Genomic DNA, 16,684 nt, shown 5'->3' with positions numbered 1-16,684 from the left:
ATGCCACACATGAAAAATAACTTCCACTTCTTGCGTAAGATAATCTAGTGTTTGCAAAGTGTTTGCAATGTGCGCCTCATTTTCCTTACAACTGAGACATCATCACGTAATAATACCACACGCACCTCCTCTGCAGGCTGGGCTGTCCCTGTGTTTACCGATGGGTGATCCTTCAAATGAGTATCTGCTCCCACAGAAGAATTAACTCTCTATTAAAACAGACAAGAAAGCTCATGAATTATAAAAATTTACAACCCATATTAGTACAAATGAATCCTGTAATGGAGTAACTTCTGTGTGAACTGTTCATCAGCTTTAGCTACAGGAGGCTTTTTGTAGCAATTCGAAGCACTCTGTCTTTATGAAAATAAACGTCATGTGTTGATCTTGGCTTTCTGCCCCTTTCCTCCCTCACTTTGTAAACATTGTCAGAGTAGCTGTGTGTTTTTATGCAACTACTCCACTTCTCTATTCCAGTTAACTCATTGATAAAATGAAGAGGTTGGATGACATGGTCTCTAGGACCCCTCCCAGTTCTATAGTCCTGAGAGTCCCATGGACTCTAATAATAATTCAACATTTCTTAAACTAGAGCTATAGAAACTCAATGACCTTTTCAGGGGCCCAGAATGCCAATCACTCCATTTAAGATGCTAATATTCTTCTGTGGCCTCATCCGTTCACACACAGACTGTTCCTATTTACAGGTGGATCCACAGGGTCTGGCCACAACATTCAGCTTAAGAGGATGCACAACCTGCTGCTGATGCTGTATGCAATGCCATCTTCAAAAAAGCCCTGGTCTGTACCCAGAAATCTCTCTCCTTTGGAAAAATAGTCAATCATCTCAAACCACTGAAGTGAGAGAGCAGAAGCAGTTAGCTAAACGCATGACCACCGATACACATTTGACTAAGAATGGAAATTGTGCCTGGTTGGTATGGTCAGTGATTGAGTGCTGATCCATGAACCAGGAGGTCGAGGTTCGAATTCCGGTCGGGGCACATGCCCAGGTTGCAGGCCCGATCCGTGGTGGGGGCGGAGTGGGAGCCGGGCAGGGGGCAGCCAATCAATGATTCTCTCCCATTATTGATGTTTCTATCCCTCTCTCCCTCGCTCCCTCTCCCTTCCTCTCTTTAAAATTAATAAAAATATGTATTTTAAAAAAAGAATGAAAAATGCAATCTAAACTCATTCCTCAAACTAAAATCTCACCTCCTAAAAAGTGGGACTTTCTCTCTCCCCCTTGTCTTCGTCACCAGCCCACAATGGAAGGCCCTCGCAGCCAGCACTGCACCACACTGTGCAGCACGGCTCAGCGCTGCACCCTCCATCTGCCAGACACGCAGCCCTACGAGGGGTCAGTGGAACCTCTGTAGCAACTCCTTCTATTCTGGAACTTCCCAACGGCAAGCAAATGAGGTGAAGCGGGTTACCTGAGCCTGCGCCAGCAGAGGCTTCAACCGCTCCAGGACTGCCTTCTCTACCTGGTCTGCTAACTGGGTAGCAGAAACACTATTTAGAAATAAAATAGAGAATTAAAATCAAAAGCAAGAAAATATTCTATTTTACATATTTATTTACCATTCCAGGTGAAGGAAAATCAAGTGTTTATAAACCCTCAATGCTTACCTAATTTTTCTTTCACATTGATTTTAGACAGAGGCAAGGGGAGAGAGAAAAACATCAATGTGAAGGGATCGAACCCATAACCCGAGTACTGCCCTGATCGGGAATCGAACCAGCCACTTTTTGGTATATGGGACGATGCCCCAACTGAGTCACACTGGCCAGGGCAATGCTTCCGTAATATTAAGGGTCATACGAGTCTACTAGGGTCTTGTTAAAATAAGACTCTGAGCCCTGGCCAGTATTTCTCAGTGGTTAGAGCAGGGGTCCTCAAACTTTTTAAACAGGGGGCCAGTTCACTGTCCCTCAGACCGTTGGAGGGCCCGACTATAGTTTAAAAAAAAATCTATGAACAAATTCCTATGCACACAGCACATATTTTATTTTGAAGTAAAAAAACAAAACGGGAACAAATACAATATTTGTATTTGCATGTGGCCCGCGGGCCGTAGTTTGAGGACCCCTGGGTTAGAGCATTGGCTGCAGACCAAAGGGTCATGGGTTTGATTCCCAGTCAAGTCCCATACCTGGGTTGTAGGTTTGCTCCCCAGTCCCAGTCCAGGCACACGCAGAAGGCAACCGATCAATGCTTCCTCTCATATCGATGTTTCTGTCTCTCTCTTTCTCTCTCTCTCTCTCTCTCTCTCTCTCTCTCTCTCTCTCTCTCCCCTCCCTCCCTTCTTTACAGTCTCTCTAAAAAAATCAATGGGAAAAATAGCCTCAGGTGAGAATTAACAAAATATAAAAAATAGAATGCATACTCTGATTTGGTTGGTCTGACTGAGACTTGAGATTCTGCATTTCTAACAAGCTTCCAGGTGGATGCAACACTGCTGGTCCTACATCAAACATCTAATGAAGCACGTGAGGCTCTCAGTACATTTTAAAAGAATAATGGCTGCCTTTAAACAACTAAAGATGGTAGACGACTGGACAAATGAAACTAATTTTGCTCCCTCCCAAAGCGCCACAATAATAGAGTCAGACATACACCCACAAAGGGAAGGGGAAAGGTGCTGGAAGCAGAAGGCCAAAGGCAATAACGTAGCTGACCTGAGAAAGCGGGATACTTAGCCCACGTGGGAACACTGAACACCCACACAATGTGCACTACTGACTGACACAGGAGCAAGACTGGTGGTGCCAGGCATGTCTAGCCTGGGGGTGAGCTGGGAAGCGTAGCTTAAATATGGAGGACAAGCATCAAATGATGTTCGAGAAGCTAGACCTCTCTCCAACGCTGTGAGCAGTCTGGCTGCTCAGTCTCTGGAAGGGTCTCTTGACTAAGGGATGCCAATCCCAGCTGAGGTTGTAGGTACACTGCCCAAAGGAGGGGACCATGTATGCACGCGGAATGCCGAGTGGTAGGAATTACAAGCCTCCTCCCCAACCCAGCCCCTAGGACACTGGCATACAGATCCTTACCCTCCAGGCGAAACATCAGAAGACTCTACTCTGGACAGCCTGACACCCCCCCTTCCCCCGCAAGGATAGACCTAAAGACCAGCATGAATTACAGCTAATTACAGCAAACAGTCCACCCAGATGACCCTAGAGCTGTGGTCGGCAAACCGTGGCTCGCGAGCCACATGCGGCTCTTTGGCCCCTTGAGTGTGGCTCTTGCACAAAATACCACGTGGGGGTGCGCACGTACAGTGCGATTGAAACTTCATGGCCCATGAGCAGAAGTCAGTATTTTGTGGAAGAGCCGGTATTTTGTGGAAGAGCCACACTCAAGGGGCCAAAGAGCTGCATGTGGCTCGCGAGCCGCGGTTTGCCGAGCCGCAGTTTGCCGACCACCGCCCTAGAGGAAAGCTCAAGTTCAAGAATCCTTTCAGCATCAAGCCAATGGAGCCTAGAGGACAGTACAGAACAGCCACCCAGCTCTCCTCACGGCCGCCAGGACTCCCCTGCGCTCCAATCCTGGCTCCACTGCAGCCTTCTGAGGCAATTTCAAAATCTTTTAAGTAGGCAGGCAGCCAATAAACATAAGTGTGACTACACCTTTAAACAATTTCAATTAGCTAGCTGTTAAAACAGTTAGATGATATAGATCAAGCCTATTTTACCCCAGAAACAGATATTTACCTCTGATTTTGCATTTTGTCCATTTCTTCAGCTTTTAATTCTCCGAGTTCCTTCAATCTTTTGGAAGTTTCTGCATCAAGCCAAGCGAGTCTAGCAGACAGAACACACAGAGTCAGACCACTTCTGCCTCGGTCTGCAGGTGCCAATACCACAGACACAGACTGGGATACCAGAGTGCCCATCCTGCCTCCAGGAAGGACGCAGAAGGTAACACAACCTCTCTGGACCCCGTAAGCTCTCCAGGTAACGTTCCGGGTAAGAAGACACTTCCGGGCACAAGCACTCCTGGTGTGCAGAGCAACAAAAACTGCACCCGAATATTCTCCAGAAACTACCCATCACTGGACTTAGATTTCCTGTTCAACTGCAAAATAAAGCTGTTGCTGTAGCTATACGGCTAGACAAAGAAATGGACTCCCGGAGAACCCTAAAGGCACAGTGAAGCCAAATAAAAGAGAAGGGAAAAGCTAACTCTATGTGGATGGGCTCTGATTCTTTCGGTTTAGGATATGTAAATATTATTAAATTATTTAGTGGCCCGTATTCATTTTTGCTTTCCCACAATTTCAAGAACAATTTCAGCCAAAGGAATGCAGAGACCTGTTTTCACTGCTGTCCTCATAGGGAATGTTCTCGCCCCATCGTCCCCTATTTAGGGCCTAGTCTTTAATCCTAATTTATTTTCCCTTCTAAAACCTCTGTTCTTAACCCTTTACTTCTTAGGGTAACCACCATGTTCGATCTTAAATTACAGCTAATGACAAGTCCTTCCTACTGATGGTAAACAAGCAGGGGCTAGGATTTGGTCTTTTTTGCCCTTTTTTAAGTCTCCATAGCGCTCACAACTGTACCATATACAAAACAAGCAACTGGCAGCCAACTAACACACATATAACTTTCTAAAAATATTTCGTTAAATGTATATTTTATTTATGCATTTACAAATATTCTTGTTGGACAAAATCCAAAGGTGCCACCAAACTGCCAAAGAAGTCCATGGCACAAGTAAGCTTAAAGGCTCATTGATAATCATGACCCCAAGCTGGAGCCCTCTCATCCTGGCTTACTCATCTTACCTTGCTCTGTTCTTCCTTCCTGTTTGATGTTCTTCCACTGGTTCCCCTTCCTATTCCTGCTCCCGGGGAGCTAACCCAAAGCTCAATTCCTGCCCCACAACTAAATTGTTTCCTACTTCTTCTCTGTAAATATCACCTTCCTGCCTGCCTAATGCAAACACTGCCTCAAAGATGACACCCAACTCTACCTCTCCTAACCTTTCTTCCTCCAACTTCTATCCTAGATCTTAAACACCCTGCTGTGCTGAGCAACCAGAATAACACACCATCCAGGGCAGACTGCCTGGGTTCAAATCCCAGCTTTGGTCACTGACTAAAAGTGTGACCACGGGTAACTGCTGAACATGTCTCGCTTCATTTGAAAAATGGGAGTGATAACCACAGTATCTCCTTTATTGGGTTATAATGATTAAGAGAGCTAATACATGTAAAGCACTTGACACTCATATAATTTCTGAATGAATTAAATAAGGAATAAAAAAGGAATTCACTGTCTAAGCTGAATAGTTTGACAGAAACTGTTAATAATTTACATTTTAAATAACCACTTTATACACAGGGAAGAGAAGAAAGTTCACTTAGAATCTATGTGAAAGGGGCCCTTACACTGTCAAAGATTTGAAAATACCAGCACAAACCTAACTGCTTCGTGCTCAACAGCACCTCCCAGCTGACTTTCCTCTTGAGCACTTTCTTGCTCCACAGACTGCTCTTTCGTGGTGTCTTTGGGGCTAGGTTTCACCTTCAGCCACGCAGCACTGCAAGAAATGGAAAGTAAATCTCTGCAACCATTCCCTCCACAGCCAATGCCTCACTGCAAGGTGACACTCAGAGCAGATAAAGCATTTAGGAACAGTGATCTCCAGCACGGGGCCCTAACGGGGAGCTGAATGTGAACAAGGGTGAGATCCCCCAGGACTCAGGCTCAGTATCAAGAGAGAAGTCCTCCTTTTGCTTCAAAGAAGCAATCACTATTTTATTTTGTTAACCCTCACCAAGGGTATTTTCTCCACGGATTTCCAGAGAGAGTGGAAAGGGGGCAGGAGAGGAGAGAGAAAAAACCATCAACTTGAGAGAGACGCATTGATTGGTTGTCTCCTGCACATGCCCTGGGCCGGGGATCGACCTGCAGCTCAGTTACGTGCCCTTGAAGGGTTGAACCCGCGACCCTTCACTGTGGGGAGCCAACGCTCTAACCACTGAGCACCACCACTCATGGCCAATCACTATTTTAAATGGGGGGAAAAAAGTCAATTATAGAATAATGGGTAAACTTCAACAAAAACCTGTAATAATATATAGACTTGGGTCACTAATTTCATTCCATATTATGAAGCAACCCTTTACCTTTATAGGCCTAATACAGCACTTTGAGCCTGGAGGCCTTCTTATCCACTCCCCTCCCTACCCGCCACACATACACTCAGCTGCAATATAAACTTCGGCTAATTGATGTTTACCAACTGAATTCACGTCTCTATACTAACATATATATATAAGACAGACTTTAGAGGAGAGAAATAAAAATGAAAGAAGCACATAAAGCAATCAGAAGACCTGTTATGAGTCCCAGCTCTGCTATATAAGGAAGACAGTATATTCTCTAGACATTGCTTCTTCACCTTTAAAGTGAGAGTTGATGGATAAGCAGAACCATTCATTTAGAATCATTCAATCTTAAGGAAAATCCATTCTACCAGGCTTCCTAGCCTGTCTTTTGCCAGCCCCCAAAAGGCAGACCCCTTCAGTCACCGAACCTCTCACTCGTTTGCTCTCCACATTACTGCTTTTTGCTGCCTTCCTTTTACTGTCCTACTTCCTGTACTTCCCATTGTGCCTTCAAGAACTACTGTCCCATGGTAAACAAGTTCCCCTCTGACCAACTCCACAAAGACTGCTTCCACCTAACTGGGCCCCGATGCCCCTGGAGGACAATAGCTTCTCTCTAGGTCCATGGAATGAGGTGACACAGCAATAATGTCAGCATTATCCCAACTGTCCCCTGCAGTCAGACAGTGTCTGTGAGATTGTTATGGTTTTGTAAGTCATAATTATCTGGAATTAGAATCACTTTAAAATACTCACTCATCCATCCAGCAAAGACGTACTGAATTCCTGCTAAGATTTACCAAGTGTCAGGCACTGTGCTAGGCACTGAACATTCAGATACAGGGCAGGCACAGTTCCTGGCCTCAAGTAACTAGAAGGTATTAGGTGAAGAGACGAGTGAGGAAAGTCGATGAGCCTCCATACAATGACACATGTCCACAAGGTGTTGGGGTGGCCCACGGAGGCTACACTACCCATCGTTAGGTAGGAAAAACTTCTGAATGGGAACTAAGGCTGCTGCTTTATTTGCGCTGAACAATAGGTCATCTTTTGGAGGAAAAAATAAAGTCACATACCCAAACGGTCCCTTGAATTTTTACATACCATTTAGGAGACGCTTGTGGGGACGTGGGGTTTGGAGGTATCCAAGGAGCCCTAGTGTCTTTCAGAGGCTGTTGGTTTATTTTTAATCTGGATGACACTGTTGTCTGATGCAACCTGCTTTTGCCCTGGGATTGGGTTGGTCTACTTTTTTCAGCTTTCTGAAGTCCCTGTAAGAGAGAAATATGAATTATCAAACCAAATGGTATCAAAGGAACTCTGACTTACTGAAGCTTCAAGTGCCCCCATGCTATTCATGCATCCATTCAGCAAAAATCTAGCTGGGAAGCACTGAGGTGGAAATTTGGGGGAGGGTGTAAATGACACAAAAACAATGTTGGTAAGCGGGGAGGGGAGATGCAAAACTGGAATCCACAGCTTTGCCATCTTTTGATATATGTTTTCAGAATTAAACCAAAAAAAGGGGGTTAAACTGTAAAACATTCTTGGTTAACTTCTCTGAGCCTCAGGTTTCTCGTCTGTAAAATGGGAGATAATGTCTTTTTTTGTTTGTCCTATCTTTATTGTTGAAAGTATTACAGATGTCCCCCTTTCCCCCCCCCACTGACCCCTTCTAGCCCATCCCCCACCCCACACGAATGTCTGTATCCATGGGGTATACACATATGCATATAAATTATCTGGTTGATTTCTTCCCACCCACCCCTACCTTCCCGTTGCAATTCATCAGCCTGTTCCATGTTTCTATGTCTCTGGATCTATTTTGTTCATCAGTTTATTTTGTTTTTTAGATTCACATATGAGTGAGATCATGATAGTTGTCTTTCTCCAACTGGCTTAAGGAATTTATTGACTGTAGCAAAAATATACTTAGGGCAGTGAAACAAGGAAGGGCATAGAAGCAGGAGATCATTTCTTCGCACGTTTCTAGAAGGTTAAATGAGCTAACATAAGAAGAGTATGACGACCAAGGCAGAAAGGCTTGTTCATCTACACAGAATGATTCGGGCTGTTACAACCTTACAGAAAAGGAGGTGTCTCTGAAGAAGAGCACCAAGCTCATCTCACAGGCTCAGTTCTGCCTTCCCAACGACCCCCAGAGAGTCTGACTGGAAAGGAATAAAGACGATTCAAATCCATGATCTGTCGGTAACTGGTGGTAACTGCTCATTCCTTTTCCTGCGGCCACCAGATAATAATACAGGTTTGCTACAGAAGCCCCTGGACAGCACCATTAAATGGTAGGCACCACATTAAGAATATTTAGACTATGAGGAGGTCTTCTGGCCACTCCCCACTGGTGGGGCCTTAAGTTAAATTCCAACGAGAAGCTTAAAATATAATCTAGTTTCAAGCCAGCTGGCTTCCAAAGCCGTATTAAAAAGTACTCACCCTAGGATGCCTTTAATACTGAGTAGTTATTATTTACCAATATTTATCTTTAGCAGGAACCAAATCTTAATCTCCTCAAAGTTCACACTTCCAAATCAGAAGCAGAAAAACCTGAATGTTAAAATAGCCTGTCTGATTAGGACCTTGGTATCAAGTAAGTTAGGATATTAGCAAACCAGGACAAGAGAGAATATCCTGTCCGAGCAACAATATTAAAAATTGCTATTTTGGGTAAAAAATAAAAACCTAGAGCTCAGCTAAGTCAGCTTATTTTAGGTAGTTGGACTCAAGGGCTCTGGCATTTAATGTCTAAGAACTCAAATCCTGGCTCCACCTTACCAGCCCTCGTGATGTTGGACAGTGTGAGGTGAATACCAGGGGCCAAAAGAAAGGAGTGATTTCATACTTGCTGGGATCTGGCCGGTGCCAGAGCATCTTTCCTCCTACTCGGCACATTGTCAGTCACGGGCCTCTTCCCCGCTGCTTTTGTTTTTGCCGGGGCCAATGCCTCTTCTTTGAAGCTTGCGTTTTGGTCTAGAATAGTCAGAGCCTCTTCTGGAAGGATATCCGCATCTAATGCCTCAAGCTCATTCTCCAACCTCGGGGTCCTCGGAAGCTCTACATCAGGGGGATACTTATCTATATGGAGATTTCAAAAGGACAAACTGAGGGACAAGGTATTCAAATCAAGTGGGAGAGAATGATTATCTATAGACAAGTATGCTCCTTGTTGCCAATGTTACTCCTCCGCCTATGACTCCTACTGCACTTCTACAAGCAGGAACCCTGCCATGGTTGACGCCCTGAATTTTACCTCCCACATTTACTCATTCACCTGGTCCCTTTGTCCCTAATTCTAAAATATCTCGTACTTATCTCTGCCCTTCCTCCCCTTCTGCGACTTGCAATACCTTGTGACTGTAGTGACAGCATCTCCTAAGTAACCCCTCTTTACCTTCAATCACACCTTCACCTGGCTACCAAAATTGTTTTCTCTAACATGTAAATATATTGCCCTGGCCAGTGTGGCCCAGGCTGCGAGTTTGATCCCCAGTCGGGGCACATACAGAGGCAACCAATCGATGTTCTCTCTCACATGGATGTTTCTCTCTCTCTTTCTCAATCTTCCCCGCTCTCTAAAATCAGTAAGCATATCCTGGGGTGAGGATTAAAAATAGAAAAAGTAAATATTTAAATGTCACTTGTTGAAACCTTTGATGGCTCCTAATTTGATACAGAATAGAGTCTGAACTCCATACATGACATACACCTTGCAATTGGAAAGGAAATAAAACTGCCTTTTTTGAGGATAAGATAATGCTTTCTATATAGAAAATCAAGAGTATCTACAGGCAAACAATTACAACTAAAAAGTTTTCTATATAAAAGAAGAAAAACATACAAAAACCAGTATCATTCCCACATTTCAAAATAATATGAGAAAATATAACAGAAATAAATACTATTAACATTAGCAACAAAAACTATAAGGCACTTAGGAAGAAAACTAAGAAAAGATATACAACACTTTTACAGAAAAAAAAATTAAAGGTATTATTTGCCCTAGCTGGTTTGGCTCAGTGGATAGAGCATCGGCCTGTGGACTGAAGAGTCCTGGGTTCGATTCCAGTCAAGGGTACATGCCTGGGTTGCGGGCTCAATCCCCAGTAGGGGGCATGCAGGAGGCAGCTGATCAGTGATTCTCTCTCATCATTGATGTTTCTATCTTTCTCTCTCCCTCTCCCTTCCTCTCTGAAATCAATAAAACTATTTTTTTTAAATTAAAGGTATTTTTAAAGGATGTGAAAAAAGAAGATATGAATAAATTATTTTCATGAATGAAAGAATACTGTAAAGATGTCAATTCTCCCCAAAGTAATCTATAATTTTCAATGCAAATCCAATTAAAATTCCAACAGATTTTTTTGCGGGGATCTAACCAGGCTGACCCCAATATTCTTATGAAGAGGAAAATCCCAAGATAGTCCAAATAATTGTGAAGCACAATAACAAAGTGTGGAGTGGGGAAGGAGTGGGTGGCTTATTCCACTAGAGATGGTGTTCATGATAAAGCTGTAATAATCAAGGCAGTGTGGGAGTGAAGCAGGATCAGGCAGAAACCAATGAGCAACATGGCTACGACAAAGGCAACATGAACATCAGTGAGTATGAACCATGTTCAATAGTGCTAAGACTATCCATGTCCACAGGTAACAAAATGAAACAGGATCCTTGCCTCACACTGAACAACACTTAAGTCCTAAATGGAACAAAGACCTAATGTAAAAGGAAAACTTTACAGCTTTTAGAAGAAAATATAGGAAGAATATGATTATGATATCAGTACAGAAAAGGCTTTCTTAAACTCAAATATAATATTAAGATATTTAAATTTAATTATACTAAGCTACAATTTCCTTTTGACAAAAACACACCATAAAGTTAACAGATAAGTTAGAGTCTGGAAGTAGAGATCTGTAATGCAAATAATTAACATAGGATAAATATGCAGAATATATAAAGAACATCCACAAATCTATAAGAAAAATAAGCAATCCTATAGAGAAATAGACTAAGGATAGAAACTAGCAATATATAGAAAAAGCTTAACTGTCAATAAAAACATGAAAATATGATGACTGGGAATCAGAGAAATCCAAATTAAAACAATGAGGTACCATTTCACGCTCCAAGTGCCTAACTATGTGTCAGACACTGGACTGGTCATAAAGGACACAATGGCAAACAGACATGATACTTGTCCTGAAGGGAAAAGGCTGGCAAAGGCAGATGCTACATTAGTTCCAACTGCCTGACAATGAAGAGAATATCACATTATAGTGAATAAATGTCTAATAATAATGCAGCATTCATGTTACATTCATGTTAGAGGTAGTACAATAAGCTACTAAATAAATCAAATGAAAACCGAACTGACATATAACTTTCAAATCAGTAGATGAAACAAGAAAATCTTTATTAATGTAATCAATTACAACAAAGGGGGGGGAAGCCTTGACAAATAAAAAACATAAAATAAAATAAAAAAGAAGTTCAAATGCATCATTAGTCAGTAAATGTAAGTAGGTCAAATATAGAACTGTACAAACTATTTACAAGCAACTTTCTTAAAATAAAACATCAAAGGAAGATGGAACATAAAGGAACGAAAAATGTTATTCTAAGTAAATGCCAAACAAGTCAGGTAGATGAAACAAAAAAGAACAGAATCCAAAGTGAATAACATTAAAGAAGACAAAGAGAAATATTTACTAATAATAACATATAAAATCCACCAAAAAGATTTAACAGCCAGAAACTCTTATGCGTCTAACAGCACAATTTCAAAATATACAAAACAAAAATGAATAAAAATATAAGAAATTAAGAAAGTTTCATGTATCAAGAGACTTTAACATACCTTTTATATCAGTCATTTAAAAATCAGTAAATAAAACCAGAAAATTATACAAGAAAAAGAAATATAGATGGAAAAGAGGAAATAACCCAATAGTTTTTATTCATAGATGATATGAAGTCTTACATTGGAAAACACAAATAATCTACAGATAAGTTATTAAAAATAAATTAGCTAGCTTAGAAATATTGCTAGATACAAGAGCAATACATAAAATCAATTCTATGTCTATATATCAGCAATATACATTAGAAATTAAAATTTAGGAGAAACCAAGATGGCGGCATAGGTTAACGCGGGAGTTTGCTGCCTCGAACAACCACTTCAAAAATACAACTAAAAGACGGAACGGACATCATCCAGAACCACAGGAAGGCTGGCTGAGTGGAAGTTCTACAACTAGGAGGAATCGAGAATCAGAGGAGGCGCAGTGCTGAAGTAAAATACTAAGGTGCGGAGTGCGCGCAGCGCGGGCTGGTGGCTGAGGGCGCGGTTGTCTGTTTCAATCCGGAGGGAGCCTCAGACTCTGAGCTCCAGATCCGGGCGAGTCTCTAGGGACCCAGACTCAAACGGGAGAAGCAGGACTGTCTGGCTACGGTCCCTCCGAGGTTTGCAGCGGTTGCTGGGACAGAGAGGCAGAGCCCCTGGGGACGGACTGAGAGCAGCCATAACTGCTCCCTCCTCCACCCTGTTGATCCCGTGGGACCCGCCCCGCCATTTGCCGGATAGCCTCAGGCAAAGGCTAGATTAGCACCTCCCTAGAGGACACAAATTCTTCCACTGATTATCACAGCCAGTCGGCCTGGAGGTCAAATCCCTCTAGTATTAACTATAACAATCAAGGCTTAACTACAACAAGACTGCACACAAAGACCACTAGGGGGTGTACCAAGAAAGCGTAAAAAAATGCGGAGACAAAGAAACAGGACAAAACTATCAAGGGAGGATATTGAGTTCAGAACCACACTTTTGAGGTCTCTCAAGAGGCTTCTAGAGTCTGTCGATAAACTTGATGAGATGTACAGGAAATCTAATGAGACCCTCGATGGTGTGATAAAGGACCATCTAGAAAGTAAGCACACACTGACTGAAATAAAGAATATTATACAGACTCCCAACAGCAGACCAGAGGAGCGCAAGAATCAAGTCAAAGATTTGAAATGCGAAGAAGCGAGAAACACCCAACTGGAAAAGCAAAATGAAAAAAGAACCCAAAAATACGAAGATAGTGTAAGGAGCCTCTGGGACAGCTTCAAACGTACCAACATCAGAATTATAGGGGTACCAGAAGATGAGAGAGAGCAAGATATTGAAAACCTATTTGAAGAAATAATGACAGAAAACTTCCCCCACCTGGTGAAAGAAATAGACTTACAGAATGAACTGGTGATTATAATAGAATCAGGGACATAGAAAGGGAATGGACTGACTATTCTTGGGGGGAAAAGGGGTGTGGGAGATGCGGGAAGAGACTGGACAAAAATCGTGCACCTATGGATGAGGACAGTGGGTGGGGAATGAGGGCGGAGGGTGGGGTGGGAGCTGGAAGGAGGGGAGTTATGGGGGGAAAAAAGAGGAACAAATGTAATAATCTGAACAATAAAGATTTAATTAAAAAAAAAATAAAAAAAAAATAAATTAAAATTTAAAAAAGACATCATCTATAAGCGAATTGAAAATAGCAATACCAGGAAATCTAATGAATGCTAAACAAAACCATACACACACATACACACACACACACACACAGACACACTATAAATTCCTGAGAGCATTTAAAAACAATATAAATAAACCAGGTGCACGGATCTGTGCACCAGTGGGGTCCCTCAGCCTGGCTTGCGGGGGTCAGCCGACTTGCAGTCCTACATCCCCCGAGGGATGTAGTAGTGAAGTGGCAGGCAGCCCGAGCCCAGGCTGCGCGCTGCACTGCTCCCGCTCATCCCTGCCTCATTGCGCCTGCCACTGCCACAGCTCGGTAAGCTCGCTACCGCTCCTCTGCGGTCTCCACGCCCGCCCTAGGGCAATACTGGTGCACCTATGACTGAGAAGTGGCTGTGGGCTCATGCCCAGTCAGTCCCAGTGCTGGTCCGATCCTGGTCCCAGTCTGGATGGGGGAGGGGCTCTCGCAGGGGGAGTGTCCGTGGGAGAGGCTCTAGCTGCCACAGATGCACTTGCCAGCCATGAGCCTGTCTCTGGCGCGCCCATTGGTCAGCTGAGCGGTGCTCCCACTGTGGGAGCGCACTGACCACCAGGGGGCAACTCCTGCATTGAGCATCTGCCCCCTGGTGGTCAGTGCACGTCATAGCTACCGGTCGACCGATTGAATGGTAGACTGGTCGCTTAGGCTTTTATATATATAGATGGAGGGATATACATTGTTTGTGGATTGGAAAATTCAATATTATAAAGATATCAATTCCTCATCAAAATTCCATTAGGTTGCTTTTTATTACTGTTTTCAGAGGAACAGGAGGATTGGTGGAAATTGACAAGTTCTGATTCTAAAATTTCTATGGAAATACTAAAGGTCAAGATTAGCCAAGGCATTCTGGAAGAACAGATGGCAAAGCTATTCTACTGGGTATCAAGACTTAGAATAATTAAGACAGTGTATAGGAGCATAAGAACCAATATTAGATCAATGGAAGATAACAAGGGGCCAAGAAACTGACCCACACATATGCAGACGGTTATTTTATGACAAAAGTGGCAGTATATGTCACTTTGGGGGTAAAAATAATTCTTTAAACAAATAGTGCTAGCACAATTGGATATCCATTGGGAAGAAAGTGAAACTTTTTTCTAGGAAATAACAAAAAATGTCTTCTTAATTTGGCACAGAGAAAAGCTTCTTAAACAGGATATAAAAAACAAAAATTCAAGAAAAGATTGCAACATTGGACTATAGTAAAATTAAGAATTCTGTTCATCAAAAGACACCACTGCAAAATTTAAAAGCAAGCCACGTCTTATTTCTAAGAAGATATGTACAATACAGATAACTGAGAAAGGTTCTATATGCAGAACACTCCTACAAAGAATTAAAAATCATTAAAAAATAAAGGAGGGAAGGAAGAGAAAAAGAGGAAGTGAAAGACAGAGAAGGAAAGGGAGGGAGGATTAGGCAAGAGACTTGAACTGGAATTGCACAAAGTAAGACATATAAATGGTCTATAAATATACAAGAAAGTACTCACACAATTACTCATCCAGAAAATGTAAATTAAAATCACAATGACAGCCTTACGCACCAATCAGGTGCCTAAATTTTTAAAAACTTATAAGTGCTCACAAGACAGGAGACTAGAATATAAAATGATGAAACTACTTTGAAAAAAATCTTTATCTTCTACAGTTGAATAAACATATAACCTATAATGTATCAATTGTATTTATAGGAATATACCCAAGAGAAACACATGCATACATGTACTAAGAGACAAGAACAATCATAGTAGTTTTCTTTATAATCATCCAAATCTGGAAAAAACTCAATAATTAAAACAACAGCTTTGGTGTGCAGCATGGCCTCTCCCTCATGCACCCAGACCCAGCAGAAGCAGCCACACTGTGGATCACTTTGTAGCTCTAAATTGGTAGCCCAGGGCTGGTCACAGGCAGTGTTTGACATTGACCTGCAGCAGAGTCCCTCCCAAGAGGCCCACATCAGACCACATGAGATCCTGACCCAATAACTGCCACAAGGGGCACACCCAAAAGGAGATTTCAGCAGGCTCCAGACCCCCTGGGACAAATACCATTTCATGGGGTCAGCCTCCCCATACAACAGCTTGTACACTGTCACTGGGGTCAACCCTTATAGTAAGCTGAAGGGTCAGCTCCACTCACAGATATCGCAACAGCAGTCAAGACTGAATTACATCAGGGAAGGCTCACAGAACTCACACAAGGGACATTCCTTGGACCACCCTAGCTCAGGGGATCAGGTTTACACTGAGACCCCACAGGGATATCTGTACAAGGGCACCCATACCAAGACTGGGAGACACAGCAGATCCTACCTTAATATACGGAAACCAAAATGGGGACACAAAGAAACATGCCCCAAATGAAAGAACAGGAAAAAAATCCCCAGAAAACAAACAGTAAATGAAACAAAGGCAAGCAATCTACCAGATACAGAGGACAAAACAATGGCTATAAGGATGCTCAAGGAACTTAGGGGAAGAATGGATCAACTCAGTGAGAACCTCAACAAAGATAGTAAGCATAAAAAGGGACATAGAAACCATAAAAAAGAACCAGTCAGAAATGAAGAATATACTGGAAGGAATAAATAGTAGGTTAGATGAAGCAGAGGATCAAATCAGCAAATTGGAAGACAAGGTAGCAGAAAACACCCAATCAGAGGAGCAAAAACAAATAAATAAATTTTAGAATGAGGACAGTCTAAGGGGCCTCTGGCACAACACTAAACGTAAAACATCCACATCCTAGGGTTACCAGAAAGGGGGGGGGGGAGAGAGAGAGAGAGAGAGAGAGAGAGAGAGAGAGAGAGAGAGAGATATCAAGGGATTAAGAACCTATGTGAAGAAATAATGATGGAACATTTCCTTAACCTGGTGAAAGAAAAAGACACACAAGTCCAGAAAGTACAGAGAATCCCAAAAAAGATGAATCCAAAGAGGTCCACACCAAGACACATCATAATTAAAATGCCAAAGGT

The 16,684-nt window shown here is 42.5% G+C and overlaps 1 protein-coding gene across 3 annotated transcripts in view; it reads right to left on the bottom strand.

The window, feature by feature from the left end:
* Nucleotides 1-16,684, bottom strand: part of KIAA0753 (KIAA0753 ortholog) — a 58,920-nt gene that overhangs the window by 21,952 nt on the left and 20,284 nt on the right. For all 3 annotated transcript variants that reach the window (XM_006100666.3, XM_006100665.3, XM_023764211.1), the window contains exons 8-13: nt 8,983-9,215; nt 7,227-7,393; nt 5,432-5,551; nt 3,718-3,807; nt 1,437-1,515; nt 126-209 (exon numbers count right to left, since the gene is read on the bottom strand). In XM_006100666.3, coding sequence (XP_006100728.1) covers nt 126-209; nt 1,437-1,515; nt 3,718-3,807; nt 5,432-5,551; nt 7,227-7,393; nt 8,983-9,215 — 773 coding nt within the window. The remainder of the gene's footprint in view (nt 1-125; nt 210-1,436; nt 1,516-3,717; nt 3,808-5,431; nt 5,552-7,226; nt 7,394-8,982; nt 9,216-16,684) is intronic.

This window comes from Myotis lucifugus, unplaced genomic scaffold (assembly GCF_000147115.1).
Source record: "Myotis lucifugus unplaced genomic scaffold, Myoluc2.0 scaffold_322, whole genome shotgun sequence".
Classification (NCBI taxonomy): domain Eukaryota; kingdom Metazoa; phylum Chordata; class Mammalia; order Chiroptera; family Vespertilionidae; genus Myotis; species Myotis lucifugus.
This window is presented reverse-complemented; position numbering and strand designations above follow the sequence as displayed.